This window comes from Magallana gigas, chromosome 2 (assembly GCF_963853765.1).
Source record: "Magallana gigas chromosome 2, xbMagGiga1.1, whole genome shotgun sequence".
NCBI lineage: Eukaryota > Metazoa > Mollusca > Bivalvia > Ostreida > Ostreidae > Magallana > Magallana gigas.
This window is the reverse complement of record NC_088854.1, coordinates 12,260,122-12,280,792: the sequence shown is the minus strand read 5'-3', so window position 1 is coordinate 12,280,792 and position 20,671 is coordinate 12,260,122. Positions and strand designations below refer to the sequence as shown.

The 20,671-nt window shown below is 34.1% G+C and overlaps 3 protein-coding genes and 1 non-coding gene across 4 annotated transcripts; 3 read left to right on the top strand and 1 right to left on the bottom strand.

Moving 5' to 3' along the window:
- Nucleotides 1-2,110: 2,110 nt before the first annotated feature.
- LOC105335571 (uncharacterized) lies at nt 2,111-6,410 on the top strand. Its single transcript, XM_011439520.4, has 5 exons — nt 2,111-2,309; nt 4,603-4,795; nt 5,216-5,427; nt 5,612-5,904; nt 6,278-6,410. The coding sequence occupies exons 1-4, from the start codon at nt 2,202-2,204 to the stop codon at nt 5,801-5,803; spliced, it is 705 nt and encodes a 234-aa protein (XP_011437822.3). The 5' UTR covers nt 2,111-2,201; the 3' UTR covers nt 5,804-5,904; nt 6,278-6,410.
- A 3,398-nt stretch (nt 6,411-9,808) lies between these two features.
- Nucleotides 9,809-12,820, top strand: LOC105335572 (IgGFc-binding protein). The gene is made up of 5 exons (XM_011439521.4): nt 9,809-9,933; nt 10,036-11,330; nt 11,464-11,551; nt 11,717-11,767; nt 12,727-12,820. The coding sequence occupies exons 1-5, from the start codon at nt 9,882-9,884 to the stop codon at nt 12,762-12,764; spliced, it is 1,524 nt and encodes a 507-aa protein (XP_011437823.3). The 5' UTR covers nt 9,809-9,881; the 3' UTR covers nt 12,765-12,820.
- Nucleotides 12,821-12,994: 174 nt separating this feature from the next.
- On the top strand, nt 12,995-13,067 carry Trnar-ucg (transfer RNA arginine (anticodon UCG)). Its single transcript has one exon. It is a non-coding gene; the product is annotated as a tRNA-Arg (tRNA).
- A 2,932-nt stretch (nt 13,068-15,999) lies between these two features.
- LOC105335573 (hypothetical protein) lies at nt 16,000-20,206 on the bottom strand. Its single transcript, XM_011439522.4, has 9 exons — nt 20,003-20,206; nt 19,495-19,612; nt 18,930-19,030; nt 18,692-18,833; nt 18,477-18,571; nt 18,136-18,241; nt 17,962-18,046; nt 17,664-17,859; nt 16,000-16,241 (listed from the first exon to the last, which is right to left on the bottom strand). Exons 1-9 carry the CDS (start codon nt 20,165-20,167, stop codon nt 16,137-16,139), a joined length of 1,113 nt encoding a protein of 370 aa, XP_011437824.3. The 5' UTR covers nt 20,168-20,206; the 3' UTR covers nt 16,000-16,136.
- Nucleotides 20,207-20,671: the final 465 nt, after the last annotated feature.

The window sequence follows — 20,671 nt, the reverse complement described above, 5'->3', positions numbered from 1 at the left end:
CACGTGATCAGGTAATATAAATAGTAGGACCATGCGGTGGCGTGGCACTCTTAGCTCGCTCGCCAATTATGATTTAAGGTAAAATGGCAGATGATAATGAAAGTGTTGATTTCTGGCTGACAGATGGTTGTTTAAAATGTGTTTTTGTGTAAATAAAATAAACACTCTTGAGTAGCGTACCTATGTAATATCTGTTATTTTTATTCATTTTGCACTTTATTGTTTTATATTCGGACGAACGTAGTGAATGAGAATATAATTACCATTTTATTGTCCAACTAAAATACAACTTGTTGAACTTTTGTTTCGTTTGGAGTTTTTCTTCAGCGTAAACTTAAGCGAGTGAAACGAACTGAGCTTTCCCCTGAGTAAACCATATGGATTTTAAGAAGTTTTACATTACAATTTACAGATTACAATACAAATCGAATACAAGATAGGTTCGTGAAAGTTGGATTGTATTTTAGAATAAAGTCGAGTTGCATCCTACCGGGCTAACCACAAGTTCACGGAAACTTCGCGAAAAGAACTTTACATGTACACTTAAAATTTCATTGATGAAACATTTAAAACGTTGTGGTGGTTCTCAAAATGTAATTCAGTGTGATTTTATATTTTAAAACCTTTTTATAACATCCAATAATATAATAACAATTTAATATGTTGACTGGCATTCGTTTTATTTATCTTTTTCAAATTGGCCATAAAATACATTTGTATTTGATAACAAAGTCTAATAAAAGGTAATAGGCTGTGGTGTTGAAATTGACACATTAAGATCTAACCATCTTTCTTTCAAAATGAAGGGCCATAGTCGGCTTTTTCCATACAACCATTCAGAAATACATGTATGCATCATATCAAGCTGGCTAGACTCGAATATTAATATTTATGAAACCCAGCATCATATGTTGTTTTGTGGCCCCTTTCAGTCTGACAAACGAGATGATAAAACCTACAGTAAGAACTTAATTGATTCAATTATTTATTGTATTAAGTTCACCATTGCTTTATTTACGTTTATCTGTCATAATTTAGTACTTTAACAAACATAGTGCATGCGCATGTTTGACTCAATATCACCTGTTTCACATAAAAAGGTGTCACTTTCTCCCAATCATCCAACCATCCACGAGTCATGAGTGAATGTACCCTCCTTAAAATGACGCATATTTATGTTTACTTAGATATCAAGAGGTGTGTTTTATTTTTTATTACCTGTAATACATTCTTTATGGAGGAATACATGGGTAGGCCACACCGTGTCGAGAGTACAGAGATACACCACCTTTACATGTAACATGACGAGGGTTTAATGGGTGTGGAGTCGAGGCGAATCCCTCCAAATTACGTGGTTTGTTAAATTTCTTCATGGAAACATTTTATCATATAGAGGTATTTTCGTGTGAAATAGGGATTGGGTAGACTTTCTTTGATGTCCTTTGGGTCGCTGCATATATTTCGTTGATTTAAACAAAGTGTGATGCCGAGGCCTTCGTTGAGACATTAGTTCCTAACTTTTGTACGCAGGGATCAATGATTCTCTCAACCTTTAATTGCTGTATCGGACAGGGCCGAGGTTCACATTTCGGTTATCGACCCGTTTCCCTGCCCCTCGTTAGCCTTTGCGGCTTTGGGTGTTAAGGGAGAAATGAATTGTTAATTTGCATAGAAATTACATCCGGATCTGTTTGAGACCTTTACGCCAACAAATTATCAACAGGAAAATAAACGTTCAAGCCACCCCCCCCCCCCCCACACACACACACACACGCACACACGTGCTAAAATAAAAGTTTAATCGTAATATAAAAACTATAACAGCAGATCTAGATGTATGACCATTTTACAGTTTATCATATTGTGATTAATATACCGTTATGCAAACCTACGCTTTTGGCAATTTAATGGTAATCCATGCTTGTTCATAAATCTTTTAACTGACACCTGTAGGACCTATGTGGTGCAGAGAAGGTAAACAATCATTAAATAGAGTAAGCGCTTATTAACATTTTCATTTAAAACTTATTATTTTCCTAACTACGATCTGGGCTCCCAACGGAAAGTCACGTGACCGTGGAGTGAATAAGGGTCCGTGACGCATCACCGGCCTCCCACTCACTGGATATATATTAGGAGAGCTTCGCTCCGAATTAACGAAAGTTTTTGGCGCCTTTAGGAAGACCGTCGTTTCTACTTATATGTCTAAGAGTTTTAAGATGTCGCTGTCGTGGGCACTTCTCCTCCTCGTCCCCAGTCTTATGGAGTGTGCCCCTAGCTGGTCCTACGGTTGGGGAAACACATGGCAGGTTAGTACAAAGCGGCATTTACAATGCTAAATAAGTTTTATATGATAAAAAGGTATTCTAATGTTTGTTTATAACAATTAATAAAAAAAATATATTATTGAGATTCTAATAAAATATTTCGCCCGTTTATTTGAATGGATGGTTTTATTTCAAAATGTATTCAATTTTTCAATATCAACACTATCTATTCTAATATATATTTCATACTTTATTTACTTCACATTATAGAGTCATTGTATGACTATGAAGTATTCTGGTACATGTATAAACGTGGATTTTTAGTACCGTTTTGTTTTTATTCTGGTGCTAATTATATATATCTATCATCTAGTTTTGTAAGAAAGAATTGTGCGAAAAGCGAAAATACATTTCAGCACACTACATATTTCAATAATAATTATTTCCATAAAAATTATATCCATAAAAAATAATGGGCGAATTGTGTTTTTGACATTTAAGTGAAAACAGCTATATTTGTTTCTAAAGTGTGACCAAAATTGGCCTTCCTTGCTCGTCATCCGATTATGGGTCTGTTAATTCCATACGCATTTGATTGGTATTATCATTCTTGTCGAAGCAGATGCTATCATAGATGAGGAATCAATATGGCTAATGACCAAGTCTAGTTTATTCAAGCCGATCGTGAACCATTGGAAGCCCAAGATGGTCGTTTTGATGCCTCTATGCGCATTTATCCGTATAATATCGAATACCAAAATAAGTGTTTGAGCAAATTATGAAGTTAATCAACTGGTCAAATTGCTAGAGTTTTGTCAAGCCATTATGATAATGATTATAGCAAGAATTTTCCTAACTCCAGCTGGTAGTTTTCCAGTCGAGTAGCTTCGTACAATGCAAGTATTTCCGTTTATGTTACGCTAAACGATGTCATGATAGTAAATCGACTATAGTCGATATAGAATGGACAGAGACTTTTAACTTCCACGGTGTTTAATGATGTGGTCTTTGGAAATTGGGACCGGTACTTACGAACTGCACCCCGCGCTTGGAATCCAAACACCTAGTCGGGCATTTGTTAGGATTAAGCACAAAGCAGACCATTCACTGTTGAAAGTATTTTAACTTCCTAGTGTGGCTTGATATAAGCTTACTAATTCCATGTGGTTATTCATTAACTGGAAAATAAATATATTGCGCATTTTTTTTTTGAAATCAAAATAATCTTTTGTACATGTAAATGTGTTTATATCAGTCAATATATAACAGCTATCAATACTTCTTCGAGTGCATTCCTGTAGTATTATGATGTTCATTGAAATAATTGTTTAAAGGAGATGAGAATGAAAGTGTCGCAGAACCCAAACTACTTGAATGTCAAAAATGCCTTTTGGTTTGAAAATAAAATTTAAAAATTTCAAATTTTGAATATTTTTTAACTCACTTGAATCTATGCAAAAGGAATTTTCAGCTTTAGTTGTTTCAATTATGTTAACAAAAGAAAAAGAAAAACAGACATTGCCGAAAGTTTTGGTCGCATCGAACCCTTGATAGAAAAAAGCAAGGTTCTTAGACATTGAACTCACAACATTTGCATTTAAGGGTATTTAAATCATTTAACTAATTTTTACAAATTAATCTCTATTTGTTAACATGTATTTTTTCTGTAACGTTTTGTTTATTGAATTGGATCTTCAATTTTTATCCGTCCAACATTAGGCAAGTAATCCCCTTAAACGTATTTCTTTATTAGAAAATAACAAAAATTAAAACAGAAATGCAACAAAACAAACTTTACACATAGATTTTGCGCAGATTCATATATCTCCTACCATGAAATTTCCTATTCAAATTCTTAAATGTCGCAAGCGTGGGAGTCGGAAATATCTGAACTTTGAATATAAAATCCTTTGACCTGGTTTTGAGCCACAGTAAAGTGATCATTGAAATTCCAACTTGTACTTTTCCGGAGAATCCGACAAAATTTTTCGGATGTGGTCACTCGAATACCTTGAACCTACTTGCCTAATCAAGGGAGTAGATAAGTGAAAAACTACGTGGTGACAATGGAGCCGTGCCCCGTCAATATTCGGACACTACAAGTGGTATAGAAGTACTAGATAGAATAGATAGAACAGTTGGGTGGTCGGGTGGTCGTTGTATAAACCAACTACCATTGATATTGTCTATCACTTTGACAGAAACAAGTAGAATCGGTGCTACTTTTGCATTATTTATGTGGATTCGTGGACATAAATTTTAAATAAATATATATCTTTATTTAGTTTATTTACAGTTATACATGTATTTACATGTTCAATTTTTCCTTTTATAGGACCTTCCTTTTTGCTCCAGCGATCCAGTACCATGTGACATGGCATTAAAAATGTACGCGGCGACGTCTCCCAATTCTCAGGAAATCTACAACACAGACAGGCAGATCTGTACTTGTCCCGATGGAAACACTTGTCCTAGCGGTTGGATTACTCAAGGCGACAAAACCATCACCAGGGACATCCTCTCAAGAGGTAACATTGTACGACAGGCTGTTAGCGACAACTCGGAAGTTGTCGTCGATCAAGCTAGAACCGTAAAAACAGTACAGCGGAACGCAAAGCACCAACCTCTCCCACCCGTTCCTTTTTCTTTTTCGTTTTCTTTTTCTCTTCTGTATCTATAACATAAAGCTATAACATAAAAAACCCTTTTTAAAAACGTTGCACTATCGACGAATCGCTCATAAGATGCAGTTGACTAAAGTGTCGACAAATATCCATATCTCCAATTCAAAGATTATTGTTATAGACTTTGCAATCAACATTTATCCAATTAAGCCTAATTGGAGTTAAATTATATATGTCTGCGTCGAACGCTAGTTATCTAAATGTTCTTATACAGGTCATGTCAGTTATGGATAAATGTGTTAAAACTGTAGTTTTCTGTTTTAGGAAGGCGGATCGGCATCGCTTTACACTACTGTAACCCGCTAGGGGCAGTCCGATCATGCGAAGACGGAGAGACAGCTATGGTAATGGAGGGTGGAAATATTCCGGAAAGAATTCGTTCCGTGAACTGTAAATGCCAAGGACAAGACCCAATGAAAATCAAAAAGAGCTACATGGTCGGGTGGAAATGGAATCATGATCTTGTTTGCGATATGGTAGGCGGTTCTTCTAATCAACTTTCAGATTGTTTGGATGTTTTTTTATATCATAAAATAGCATATTATTAAAAAGAAACGAATGATAAATAATACTTTAGGCATTTGGTCAAGAATGAAAAGTTACTCATATGTCAAATGTATATGTCATGTGTAAAAATGTATATTGGGTTTATTTCTATAGCCCCGGTGTAACATTAATCGTTCGGATGGAGGTATGTGTGAGAAAATCCGGAAAGTAATAGACCCTCAGACTTGGCTTGAGACCTACGTCAACACAAACCTTTGTGAATGTCCGACCGGCTACGACTGCATTCAGGAGAGTCGTCTGAACAAGGAGGTGTTTTACGGTTATTGCCAACGTATTAATGGTTAAAATAATCTTTTCTTTTATGTTTCTGTTTGTTTTGTTTGTTTTATTTATTTTTTTTTTTTTGTATAACTGCTTGTAATTTTATATATTCTGTCAGTCATAATATATAAATAGTGCCTGTTTGGGAGGGTAACAGTTGAAATTGACACCCCGAGAAAACCATTGTCAACCGACGCGAAGCGGAGGTTGACAATGGTTTTCGAGGGGTGTCAATTTCAACTGTTATCCTCCCAAACAGGCACTATTTATTTTGTTATACTGAATGTCTTTTTTAAAATTTTTAAGAAAATTTTACTGCTTTTATATAGGAATAACGTGAATTCTACAGCGAACCGTACGCGCATAATTTTCGCGCATGTAACATTTTTTAATGTTACCCGTTGCCAAGTGCGTTGCTAACGCTGAGGGTAATAGTAAATATTATTAACTGCGTCTTAACCAATCAGATTTCAGTATTTAACATGAAAGTATAACAATCCAAAATACTAACGGGTATTCATTGTGTCATAATGACAAGGTACATGTATTCATCCTAATGAATTGTGTCTTTGTCGTTACAGATTCATTTTGTGTCTTTTGTATCTTAAATGAATAAATGAAAATAAAATAATTAGTGTTTACATTTGTCAACTAGACATGGTGTTCAAAGGATTTGAATGTATAAGAGAAATGAATCCACATACTAAATACCATTTACACTGACACAGCAGGTAATTGTGTTTCAATCATTGTACAAACAATGTCAAAAAAATAATAAAGGGGCATGGTCAAAAAATGTTTTTTTTCCATTTTAATGTCTCCAATGCTTCAGTAAGGCATTTGTCACTGGCAACAACAATTTTAGAGTCATTAATATTTGTTGAGTTATAGGCGAGTAACACATTTGACCGTTAGGAATGCATTCCTAAAGCATTGTAAATAATAAAAACTGAAAAACTAGAATTCAACCAAAATCGCTACCATGCCCCTTCAAACGTGAGATACGTAAAGAATTTTATCTCGTTAATTCAGTCGATTAATACGCTTTTTTATTTCTAAATTGAAACAAAAGAATGAGGCATATACAAATATAATAACAGTTCTTGCGTATTCTTATCCGATTTAACTTCGTACTGAAATTACTAGTTCTGATTCAGAAAGCTGGTTTCCTTCGTTGCATGGCACAGGTTATCTAAATCCACTTGGATAAGGTCAATGACAGCAACAGGAAGTTTGATATGTGGCGTTGTCATAGTACATGTAATTATCAAATATCCGGTAAGATTAATCTTGAAATTAATATACTAGTAGTATAGTTCAAAATATTCTCCCCATGGTGTAACCTGCATTTAAATGCTAAGATGTCTCGATATGGCCTAGAACAGCCCTGTTTTATAGAAGAAACAGTATTAAGGTATACGTTTACTCAGAATGAAAAAACAATTCACTGATGATAATGAAAAACCATCTATTGTGTGTAAAAGACCTATCATGGTAGTGCTATTTTTCAATTTCAAAAAAGTAGGTCAATGACCTAATTTTTAAGATAATGGTCATTGAATATTTTTTGAAAATTTAAGAAAAGTCCCTAAAAATTTTACACTATGATTGAGATTTTCTTAATTGTGAAAATAATAATAATTGTTAAACTCTTTTAAAAATGAAATACAATTACTGAATTACAGTGACACTAAACAGACACAAAGCATTAAGTTTTCATTCACAATTTTTATAAATATTCCAGTCCGAATTTCCTCTATCAGTTTTTAAATTCCTACCCTTTTTTGATTCAGTTTTACAAAAAACTGAATGATGATATCAGGCACGTAGCATCAGGGGGGGCCAGGGGGGGCCTGGCCCCCCCACTTTTTCTAGCAGCAACAAATTTTTTAAAATCTACATATAAAAAATTGGATTATCATTGAGTTGGCCCCCCCACTTTTTTGGGAGTATGTAAAAAAATGATATGAAAATAAGGAAATGATGAGTGAAATTGAAGTTATATTATATACTACCCCCCCCCCCCCCCCCCCCCCCCCCCCACGGATTAGGATTTGGAAGATTTTGAATTATTTTTTTTGCTTGTCAACATTTTTTGGATGAGTCTGGCCCCCCCACTTTCAAAAACGATGCTACGTGCCTGGATATTACTAAAACATTTATAGCATTAAACTAGGTATATTGACCTCACTCTGCAGGCATAAACGTTATATGAGGTCAATGATTAAAATTTTGAGATATGGTGCCTTTTATCGTTTTTAAGCATTTTTCGATATTTTTGTAGTGTGTGCCATTCGAATATCTTAACGAAAAAGTGAGATAAATCCAACAGAAAATATGCAAAACTTTGTTGACTAACAAATAAAATCTTAATTTTGAATATAACAGTACTACTAAAAATATGTCAGTGAAAAACAAAATCTGAAAAATTTAGTCTGAATTTCGTCTGTTTTGCTAAAAGCCCAACTTTGTTTGAGCCTAATTCCGGATCCATAATATAGTTAAAATATCGAATAGTTTGTCAATGATTATTCATTTCATAAATGTTTTTAGTGTTTAGAACAAATTTTACTCATGGCATTGAACTTTATAACAATTCAAATTTGAGAACTCCAACCCTGAGTAAACAACGTCCTTAAGGTGTATATTGAAAAGTCAAGGTCAGGTGTCATTGATCTGTCAATTACAAATTAAGGTCAAACTCGAAACTTTCATGTTTCTCATTTTTTTCTTTTAATTTTTTAAACAATTTACATTCTCTCCTCATGAACTTCTACTTTTTTCAGAACACAAAAACCAATTGACGAAAATTTCCGAAAAAATATAAATCAGTGACATATTTTCCATTGTGACGTAGATTGGGTTAAACAGCAGTATACATGTTTTAAAAGTTGAAGAGATAAAATAAATAAAATAATAATAAGCATTCTAACCTCTATATTTTTATAATATCTGTAGAAATAATAGGTACCATTAAATTCACCAGATATTTTTCTACTGATGTCGTCACTTTACTTGCATTGGGCTTTATCTTAAGGTATATGTAATCCATTATTTGATGGATCGATGTAGATGTTGAACAGTTTTTCCCGTTTCACTAAAAATAAAAAAAAATTGTATAAAATAACTGAAAGCCGATATTGGTATCTGTTTTGTGGAATCATATTAAAAAAGATTCTCTATCGACCCATCAAATAAATTTTTGATGTGTCGAGGAACCTTAATTAAACAATCTAATCGACTTCAGAAAAATCACGTCGAGATCGAGAATCGCCTTTTTTACATGTAACCAAACTACACCACCTCACTTTACGGGACTGTGACGATGTTAAAAACATATTCAGATTCAAGTAAAGTGAGAATATCTATTAAAATATCCGAAGAATAGTTAGAAATAAAATATTTGTACAGAACTTGTTCTTAAATTTAAAAAAGTTCAAAACTAGCGTAAATTTTAGGGCGCCGTGATTCTAATTAGTACTTTTAACACGTACAGAACTGTAGCTCCAAGGTCGTCCATACGATTTAGTTCAAGACCAGGACTTACAAATCTGCATCTACAACAGGTATAAATCGAAAAGTCAAAAGAAAAAAATAAGCTAGTTAACCATAAAATTATAACAACATTTCAAGATAAGTCAAACTTTGTTGTAATTTTCATTCTAAACTTTGGCAATCTTTTCGTACATCTTTCATATCAGTTGATAATTAAAAACGACAACTGTTATGTGTTTCTCACATAATACTTGATTTGAAAATATATATTTAAAATTAGTTTTGCTTGACTAATGTATTTTGAACTGCTAAAAATTGAATTTGGCTGAAATGGTGTTATAAAAAAGGGGTACAGTATACATATTGTGGCGATTCTGGTCAGAAAAATGACTGGTTAAGACATTACTGAGTGTGGCGTGTGAAGCACACAAGCTATACTAATTATTTCAAGAGAAAAGTTACATTAACAAAACAGTTGTGAATAAGGACCCACCTTAAACATGAAAAGTCACAGATTACATGACCGATATTTACTAATAAATTAGAACGGTCACTCCTGTCACTGATAAGCCTACTGATTGGAGTCCGAATTTTGGCTGCCTTCAAGATGTTTTGGACCATTCTTAACCTAGTGGTATTATGTTTTCACGTTGCATTAGGTAATGTTTTCTTATAATAAAACGCACTTTCAATTTGCAAACAAATATTTAGGTCATTTCAAAATTATCGAACATAAAAAGAAGAGAAGTTCTGTATTTCAGGTGCTCTCGATAACAGAGGAACTGAGTTCATTATTACGTTTATGGACAACAAAATTTTAGAGAATAGGGACATTCAGCCCGAAATTTTTATCACCACGGCCAAATCGCACCTCGTTCACGTAACGGTTACGTCTCCAGGTGTGCAAAACTCCCACCTACACGACAGCTTCTCCATTACAAATGGACACGTCAAACGAGTTGCTGTCGACACAAGCTATCGTTTAAACCAAACTGAATTCAGTAAGAAGGGTATTCTAATTCAAGCAGATGACGAAATTGTTGTCTATGGAGTCAACAGGGAAGTTTATTCCGACGACGGCTATTTGGCGTTGCCAACGGACGTCTTGGGAACAGAGTATTATACCATGTCATACTCGCCCTCCTATTACTATTGTGTTTTTGCCGTTATTGGAGTTCAGGACCAAACTCATGTTGCGATTCAGCTTCCAAATACTCCTCATGTTAATGTTACGTACAAAGGTCATATGTACACTAAAAACCAATGGATTAACGTGACGTTGGATAGATTCAGTACATTTGAGCTCCATGCTGTTCCCGATCTCAGCGGTGCGCACATTGTCTCTGATAAACCCGTCGGGGTCCTCAGTGGAAATAGGAAGGCTGTGGTCGGAAATACAGGCGGGTCACGTGATCATTTGGTCGAGATGTTGCTTCCAGTGTCTTCTTGGGGCAAGAACTATGCCACCGTACCAATACCAGAGAGAGCTGTGGGTGACATATTCCAGTTCCTTGCTAGTGAGGACAACACCCATGTCAATGTTTCAGGTGTAATCAACGGCAAAGCATTTCATGATCACTTCACAATTTCAAAAGCTGGAACGTATGCTAAGAAAGAATATGACTCAGCTTTGTATTCCCATATAACATCCGATAAACCGATCTCAGTCTTTCAATTTTCCAAGACTCAGAAAGGAGGAACGGATTTGGCCGACCCTGCTATGTTGATTGTCCCACCCATTGAACAATATGCTGCAGACTACACATTTACCACACCCGAATACTCTAAAGGAGAGTACACCAACTATTTCATGTTCGTGGTCGACGCTGCCCAGAAGAACGGTCTACGACTGGACAACCATCCTCTGCCCCACAACCAGCATTACGTGACGATTCCTGGAAGTAATCTAGTGGCTGGATTTCTGAAGGTCTCCGTTGGAACCCATTCTGTGACCCACACAAACCCCACCACTGTCATTGGGGGAATTCTCTTTGGAAAAGCAAACCTTGAATCCTACGCTTTTCCTATTGGTCTGCTACTGACTCCAGTTAACACAGTGAGAAACTAAAATCATTGGCCATGCACATGATATTCTAAATTCACGGTAGGAAGAAAAATTATTATAACATTATATCATGATTTTATATGATATCATAATTGTTGTTTTGTTTTATATATTTCTTAACTAGGGATGTAGAGCTAAACCAATGCAGTACGGCGATGAAATAGATAATGACTGTGACGGAGAAATCGACGAAGAGAGGGCCGATGGAAAAGGTATAAAAGATTCTGGTTTTACAATAATTCACCTTTTAATAATTTTCTGCAGAATTTAGACCGTGCTGTGTATTACAATATGAACACATTGAATATTTTCATTTACACGCTTCATTACAAGTGTCTTTTAATAATAAAAACTCCTTTTTTCTATCAATACAAAAGATAATGATGGCGATGGTCGTATAGATGAGGACTGTGACGCCTTCCGTCCTAGTAAGTCTTGTATATCTCAACAAACCACGAGAGAGAGAGAGAAAGAGAGAGAGAGAGAGAGAGAGAGAGAGAGAGAGAGAGAGAGAGAGAGAGAGAGAGAGAGAGTAGTACTACGTAGGTCACAGTTGAGTCATTAAATACAGTGGAGCCATGAAATAATTTACGACTCTGAAGGTCGTTTGTGCAAGCAATAAACAAAATAAGTACTGAGTTAATGGCATTCTGAATGTAATCAGATGTAATATAGATTTAATCTCGCTATATTTAGTTACTGTTCTGGGTGGGTCAAGTAATAGTTAGATCATATTAAGTACAATTTACGATCTACCTTACTTAGAACATAACGCTAAATATTCTACTATGTAATATTTTAAATCTTGAAAAAAAATTCTACATTCACAGCGACATCATATATTCGATTTACAGCATAAAGATCAAAAGAAAGATAATAATTGATTGGCGTTAGATCATTTTTAAAATTAAAATTTGTGCATTAATCTCATTACAGTTATTGAGATATTGAAAGGTATCATTGTGAATGAATAATCATAATTTAAAATTATGCAACAATTGTAATTCGAAAACAAGAGAATTTCAAAGTGATTATTTTAATGTATACATATGTACATAAATTTTTAGACTTTAAATTTGAATCATTTTATTTTAATTTATATATTTCATAGTAAACTTGCTACTTTTATATTTCTGAAGCTCAATAATTATCAAACCAATAGACATTATTAAAATAATTATAACTTTTCTGATTAGAAATACTATAGTAATGAATATTGTGCGCGATTGTCTGGAAAAGGTCGGGAACCTGTGGCTGCTTAGAACATTGCCTGATCATAGACAATTGGATTCAAACGCTGCCAAATTATAAAATACTTCAATTAAAAAGTAGGTAAATGTTTTTATTTTCAAGGTTTCAAAGACTTTATTTGTTGCAATATTTACAGCTTCCATCCCACTAGCAGTTGGAAGACGCGGATTTTGATTAAATATTTCAAATAAAAGAAGAAAAACGATGAGTTGTCTTTCCTTTGGAATCGGTAAATGCCATTTTTTACGGGTTAAATTGCATAGCATATATTGAGCTGTGTATATCATATATCGTGATTATATTTTCATTCACCTTCTAAGATTTACAAACAATAACAAAAATCTCCGCTATTTAGGTCATGTGAAATTATGGATCTATCTCTTATAACACACGAAGACTTGTAAGACCGCGTGGCCTAATGGATAAGGCGTCCGACTTCGAATCGGAAGATTGCGAGTTCGAGTCTCGTCGTGGTCGGAGTAGATTTTTTTTTCATTTAATTTGGGCAAAATTCAAAGTCTAAATACAATTGTTATAATCAAAAATGGAAAATAAACACTCAAATCGTTGCTATGCCTTTAAAATAATGAAACAAACTTAGCTAATAGATTTTGCTTGCTTCTATAGAAATTTCATTCTCATGATTTGTTTTTTAAATGAATATATTTCTACCTTATTTATTTCCATGCTACATATAACCTCTCATCCCGAGCCCCCCCCCCCCCCCCTCCACTGTGCTATTATTTTAAACCATCTTCATTTCTGCTTGCCTTTAGAATTATTTCATAAAGCATATCGTCTTTATATATCCGAGGTATTTTTAATTTAAGATTTTCTCCAAACTTAGAAAGAAGAGATTTTGTCTTGAAAACATTTTCTTTAAGTTAAAAAAACCCACCAAGCTCAATGCATATGACTACTGTATAAATAAAGCATATGTTTTTATTAAGACGATAAGCATATCAAAAACGGGCCTAACCTTAAAGGTAATCAATATATTGTTAAATATGCTTCAAACAACTCTCTTTTTATTTAATGCACTGCTCTTCTCAATTTTGGGGCATACTGTCACCGTGTAAAAAAATAGTTATTTAGAGAAACATATTATTTCTTTAATTCGGTGCTAATTAGACCTTGACCGCCGGACAATACTTAATCCTGAGTAATCCTTTTAATTAATTATCTATTATGTCAAGAGTAACTCTCTTTATTCACTTTTGTATGTCTTGCCTATAAAGTGGTCGTTATTCACATTGATCATCAGTTGGATACTGGACCTTGTATTGTCCGGGCGCCTGTAAAGTGCGAAACGAAATCGAAACGAAACGAAACGAAACGAAATCAAACGAAACGAAACGAAACCAATCGAAACGAAACGAAATCAATCGAAACGAAACAAAACCAAAAATCGAAACGAAACGGAATTTAAACAAAACTAATATCAATTTTGACTACATAAAAGTGAAAATAAATTCATTGAAATAAATTTTTGAACCAAAAAATATAACTACCTCTATGTTTCAGGTTGGCGTTGTAAATTTTTAAGCCGATTATCCGAAATTTGCAAAAATTATATAATTATGTAAATAAGCGATGTACATTCCTATACCTTTTAATGTTTCTAATTTGTTTCATTAAATGATAAAAATGATATTCAGACGTTTAGAGAGAGAGAGAGAGAGAGAGAGAGAGAGAGAGAGAGAGAGAGAGAGAGAGAGAGAGAGAGAGAGAGAGAGAGATGCATTAAAACTTATCAGCGACATCACATAGCAAAGTATATACGCAAATTTGGGAGAGAGAGAAAGAAAGAAAGAGAGAGATAGAGATATGAGGATGATACTATGGGGGACATTCTAACATCAATTTTCTTTCTGTCGATTTGAAATATTGTAAAAACGAAACGATCGAATACAATGTGATTTAGAGCATACTGGTTGGTTACCAGTTTCTAACATATAATAAGAATTGTTGTAATATGTATAGCATGAATTTGAACGTCGTAATTTGACAAAATTAACTTGCAATATAAAGATGATTATACTGTAAACGTATTATAAAACTGTCTTTACCCCTTTGGCTATGTATTCTATTTCGCGTTTTTGGCGGAAAACAGCGTCCGCAAAATCAAGTACATTGCCAAATGTAAAATATATAAGTAGATAAAAAGGTAAATTCAGAAATGCGCTAAATCAAATCCATGCTAACTTGTTGAAAAATTATATTCCGCCAAATATTGTGCACCCTAAATATAGTGTGTTTACAGTATTTACGGAGACATTCCAACTACACGATTTTTTTTAATATCGATATGAAATATTGTAAAAATGATTCAAATACATTGTGCGTGCGTGTGAAAGGGAGAGAAAGAGGAGATCATGTTTGATTTAAAAAACAGGTAAAAAACCTCTTTATATTGCACTTTAATTTGGTCAAATTACGACGTCCAAATTCATGCTATACTTTCTTATTATGTGTTAGAAACTGGTAACCGACCAGTATGCTATAAATCACATTGTATTCGATCGTTTCATTTTTACAATATTTCAAATCAATAGAAAGAAAATTGTTGTTAGAATGTCCCCTTCAGTATCATCATCATATTTCTATCTCTCTCTTCCAAAACTTGCGTATATACTTTGCTATGTGAAGTTGCTGATAAGTTTTAAGGCATCTCTCTCTCTCTCTCTCTCTCTCTCTCTCTCTCTAAACGTCTGAATATCATTAAATGAAACAAATTAGAAACATTAAAAGGTATAGGAATGTACATCACTTATTTACATAATTATATAATTTTTGCAAATTTCGGATAATCGGCTTAAAAATTTACAGCGGTAATCTGAAACATACAGGTAGTTATATTTTATGGTTCAAAAATTTATTTCAATGAATTTATTTTCACTTTTATGTAGTCAAATTTGATATTAGTTTTGTTTAAATTCCGTTTCGTTTCGTTTCGATTTTTGGTTTCGTTTCGATTGATTTCGTTTCGTTTCGATTGGTTTCGTTTCGTTTCAATTGGTTTCGTTTCGTTTCGTTTGATTTCGTTTCGTTTCGTTTCGTTTCGATTTCGTTTCGCACTTTACAGGCGCCCGTATTGTCCATGCCGGCTGCATAGATCGTGAAGAAACGACAAGATTGGATCGTTAATAAATTGTTATTCGATATATCGACTAGTGTATTTCTACTGGTCATAATACATTGAAAGAGTACAATATACAAGAAGTATAATATTTAACTGTCCCGATTACCACTGCGTCATCAGATGTCAGTCAATATTATAGTTACTAAATAAGCCAAAAACATTATATTAATAAAAAAAATTCAGTTCTTCATACATCTTGTTTCCATATCAGTCCACAATTTCTAGCTTTCATTTCATTTATGACCTTGTATAATTGAAGCCTTATAATTTCATCCATGCATAGATTAGATTTATTCTTAATGACATATTTTCACATTACATGCAATATAAAGTACATGGTGTTACACGTAAATTGTCACATAATCTGCGGTGCAGACTGGCGACAGGAAGGCTGTACTTGCCGCCTACCCAGGCTTGAATGCGTCTGTGTGTTTGTTGTGGTTGACGACTTCCCATCGACCAATCCACGGCCCCGTGATTGTAGTGTCAAACGGATCCATCTCGTCCTTCTGTACAATAATTAAAATAGATACTTTTGTAAAAAAACAAAAAAAAAAAAAACAAAAAAAAAAACATTCTTTAATTGTGTACGTTTTAAAGTAAGTTTTTCTAAGGATGAAATGATCACCAGTTCATTTACATATAAATACATTTCCCTACTTTAAAAGTTCCGTGTTTAAGAATATCATAGCCAATATAGAAAAAAATTAAATTGGTACCAAGATATATATCGTTTATAAATCAGAACACTTATACAAGTGTCAAATTTCTACATGTTTGATTACAATTATATTATAGCAAGTTATAGTCAAGGTCGGGAATTCAGTTCAAAATGGTATAGATTTTAAAAAAATTCTGGACAATTTTAAGGTTTGCAGACAGTGTAATTAAGTGTTATATTTATTTTTTTAAATCAGAAAAAAATTTATTTACCGGTATCATGAACAAGTGAAACCAAAGATACAATCAATTTTCATAACATATTTCAAACTGAACATGTAATTGTCGAATGTATAGTTACTCCAATCCCTCATACAGCTGTATACCCTTCCCAAAAATATCAAAAGCATTAACATAACTCGACTGACGTCGATATGCATTCTTTCAATAAAGGTTCATGTAAAAGAGCTGAAAAGGGATAAGCTTTGTTGTAGATATAGCAGAGTATCATAGTCGAGATACAATACCAATGAGCATCTTTGTTTATATCAAATAAGCTAAAAGCATATTTGTATTCATTAATAATGTCATTTTTTGCAAAATGAAAACAAAATACACGGATAAAATCATAACCCCAACCCCTAAACGGGTCCTAGAGATTTTATAGCAGATTTTATAGGTTGAATTAAAATAGCAAATATGTGCTTTTGATGATTTTTAATAAAATTACACATACCTGTGAAAGAAATATAGTTTAAATCGTTAAAAGGGAATATATCCAAGAAATCTTCATTGAACAATTATCCCTTTTCACTCAGAAAAATTCACAGGAAAGAAAACAGATTCCTTACGGAGATTTATAATGGGGAATGCTTACATCTTTTCTTCATTCGGAATACACTCGGAATACATCGCACAATTTTTTAACGTTATCATCCATGCTTATTAATGGCTGTTGAAATGCAAAATCTCCGTAGACTTTCAATTTCGGGATGTGTATTGAAACCTAAGCGGTAGAGGGGGCGTTTCAAAACAGATAATCTGGACATTTTTTATATTAGTGGATGAACATAGTTTGAGCACAAAGGTACTTACTATTATTAAAATATCAAGCAAAAATTGGTGGAAGCAAAAACTCGGGACAGAGTATAATTACAATAGCTTCTCCTTTTTTTTTGTAAACGACGTTGACTTGGAGCAAAAAATGCACGTTGATATTAATTATAACGTACCAAGGACAAACACACATCATGGCCGAACAATTCCATTACCTGTGCAAAATATTTTTTCTGCCATATTTCTTTCCTGTCAACTGAAAAGAACTTCTCCCAGTCGGGTTCCTTAATTTCCTTTTCGGCAGACCGGAAGAGGACTCCTTCTCCGATGTCGTAAAATCCCCAGTGATGCTTGGGAGATTGCCAGCGTAAGTCTACACTCCATCGAATTTCATTGGAGTAATTCATTAAGCTGCAGCAAATATGTTGAAGATTAAATTCCACGGAGTATATTTTTTTTCATGAAAACACACTTTCTCGTAAACATGATTAAAAAACAAACTCAACTGTTTACCTTCTATGAGGTGTAATATTGTTGAAGAGCAGAAACCCGCCATATTTAATGGGCAGTGTCAGGATATCCTTTTCAATGTCAACATCTATAGAAAGTAACCAAAGAAGATGCCTCTTCAGCGTGTCTTATACATTCAATTTACATGTTTTACTATCTTGCTGGTTTTTTTCATACCCAATGTTTTCTTCATTTCCTCTTCCTCCAGCATAACATACCAAGTAGGACCAGCGCAGCATTGGTGGGTAGCAACCTTACCCTTCCGATGTCCATTTCTCGCAACCTACATGCAATTTTGTTATTTCAATTACATGAACTAGATAAAAGGAGAATGAATTTCTGAGTAACAATTTGAAAGATCACCATTGCGTGCCTTGGCTTTTCTCCCCGTTTTCATTCAGCTTATTGTAAATGAATATCTACTCGTGCGTCAATAATGGACAGAAACTTGTTCTTTGTTTTTACAAATTACATTGTTTTGAAACTTCTGAACGCTTGTATAAGTATAGTACATGTACCTGCATACAGCCGTTTTCCTCCGTGGCGTCTAGAAATGGTATCCAAGCTGTCGCTATCATATGGTCGTAAGATTCATTGCTGAAATACGCACTATCTGAAACAAGTTAATGTTTTAAATATATTTGGTTTAAAACATGAAAGATTTACTTTAATTTTCATTTAAGAATGATATTAACGTACCACATGGTTGCTTTGATTCTTATTGATTTTTTACCTTGATGCCAAGGGATGTCCACCGCTCGACTGTTTGGAGTTTTGGTGCGCAAGTTCCACACAGGATGCCCCGCCACTTCCGGTCCAAGAATCTGCTCCATGATGTTGAGCAATCTTTCATTGCACCATAAGTTTTGGAACGACTGAAATGAAGATATATTATATTAATCGTCAAAATTATCACCCTAAATACAATTAAAGTTTTACCTTATCTAAGATGTTGCATGAGAGCTTTATACTTTTGGCATTTTTTGTGATTTAAACAGAAGTATATTTGATCCAGGGTATGCTTCTTCCAGTTTGGTAAGTCTTTGGAACAACCCATATTCTTCAAATTTTTCTGCAATGAAAATTTAAATTGATGATAATACTGAAACAATAAGTAAGATGAAGGACACTGAGAGGATAAAGATTATAGACAGGTTATGTTTTTGCCATCTTTTGTAGCTTTGTTTTCCACTATTAAGGAGGGGAAGGTTAAGTTTAATCAGCTAAAAAAGGGTTGATATAATGCAAACTAGCATATTAAAGAACAGATATACAAGAAAGAAATGATATCAACACTACTTTCATTAATTGCTATATAAATGTGTAGTCCAAAAACATAAACTGCATATTTTGTCGAAAATTACATTTTGTGCATGTCTTGCAATCAATACTTTGAAACAGATAACTAGTACTGCATATGGCGAGCAATATGAAAAATCAACGACTTTTTGGCGGGGTACACTATGTCCCACTTCTGTCCAAGGACGTGGGACAGATTAGAGGGAGTCGAGGTTTTATGGCGGGGGCTGTTGTCACCTGTTATCTTCCCGGCCTGGTGGAGTTTATCTGCCAGATTATCGACCATTTGAGAGATAGAGTCCCGGCAGGGCTGAAGCTCTTCTGGTGTAAAGAAGTCCTCCACTACCGTGTACCCCTACAGAATGCAGGCGATAAAAAGTTAATTCATGTAAACCCACGCACGTTTCGTTGGCCGCCGGTGCCAGTGATAAAAAATATATTGTAAACTTGAAAGTTGAGTAACAATTTGTAATTTGATATCAATTTTCATTGCATTATACCACTTTTGCATTGACCCCTAACTTCTACACTACTTATTAGGTAAAATGATTGATTTTAAATTTTATTTTATTTTCATATATATAAAAAGATTTTGACAAAATGTTAAAAAGGGTATAACATCTTAACAGGTATACAATGTAAAAACTGTTTATGCAATTTAAAGTATCAAAATTAGAAATGAAAAGTACAGATTACTGTACATATACTTGTAGATAAATGTGAAATTGGAACTCGGTGTACTTACTTCGTCGAAATATTGCTTCAGTTGTTTTTCGGAGAGTTGACCAGGCTTTTTCTCCTTGGGTTGCGGGGGCATCGTTATAAATGACAGTGGGTGAACATCGTCGACCTCTCCTGGAAATCGTTGCGGTTTTTCCCCAGAAACCTTCCTCTTCTTGTTTGTCGACATTTTCTAAAGACGCTTCTCAAATTTGCAAAGAACGATAACTCTTATTTATGTCGGTGTTCTTCATTGCGAACAAAATAATTTGTAAATATAAATGATATGTCTCTTCATCTATCTATCTTTGTCTGTCTGTCTGTCTCTCTCCATGCACAGATCCAAATAATTCCACGGGGATGGGGGGTCCGAGGATCGATGATCGTGTTTACTACAGAGTCTGAGGCTTATTTTCGGTAACTTTACGATGTAAATTTAAGATACCATTTTCTCAAATCCTCTCACTATTTAAAGAATGTGTTGCTTGTTGAGTTGTTTTTCCCCAGAGTATTCTTATTATATAAATCGTACATCTTTATATGGGGTCTTTATTTAGAAATACAGTTTTAAAACGGGAGATGTCTGCTCTCCTGCCCGACTCATCTCAAATAAAATTCAATTAAACCAAAGAAATATGATGCAATTTTGTGACATCCAATTCCATGAAAGGCATGTTTTTCTCTTTAAAATTTT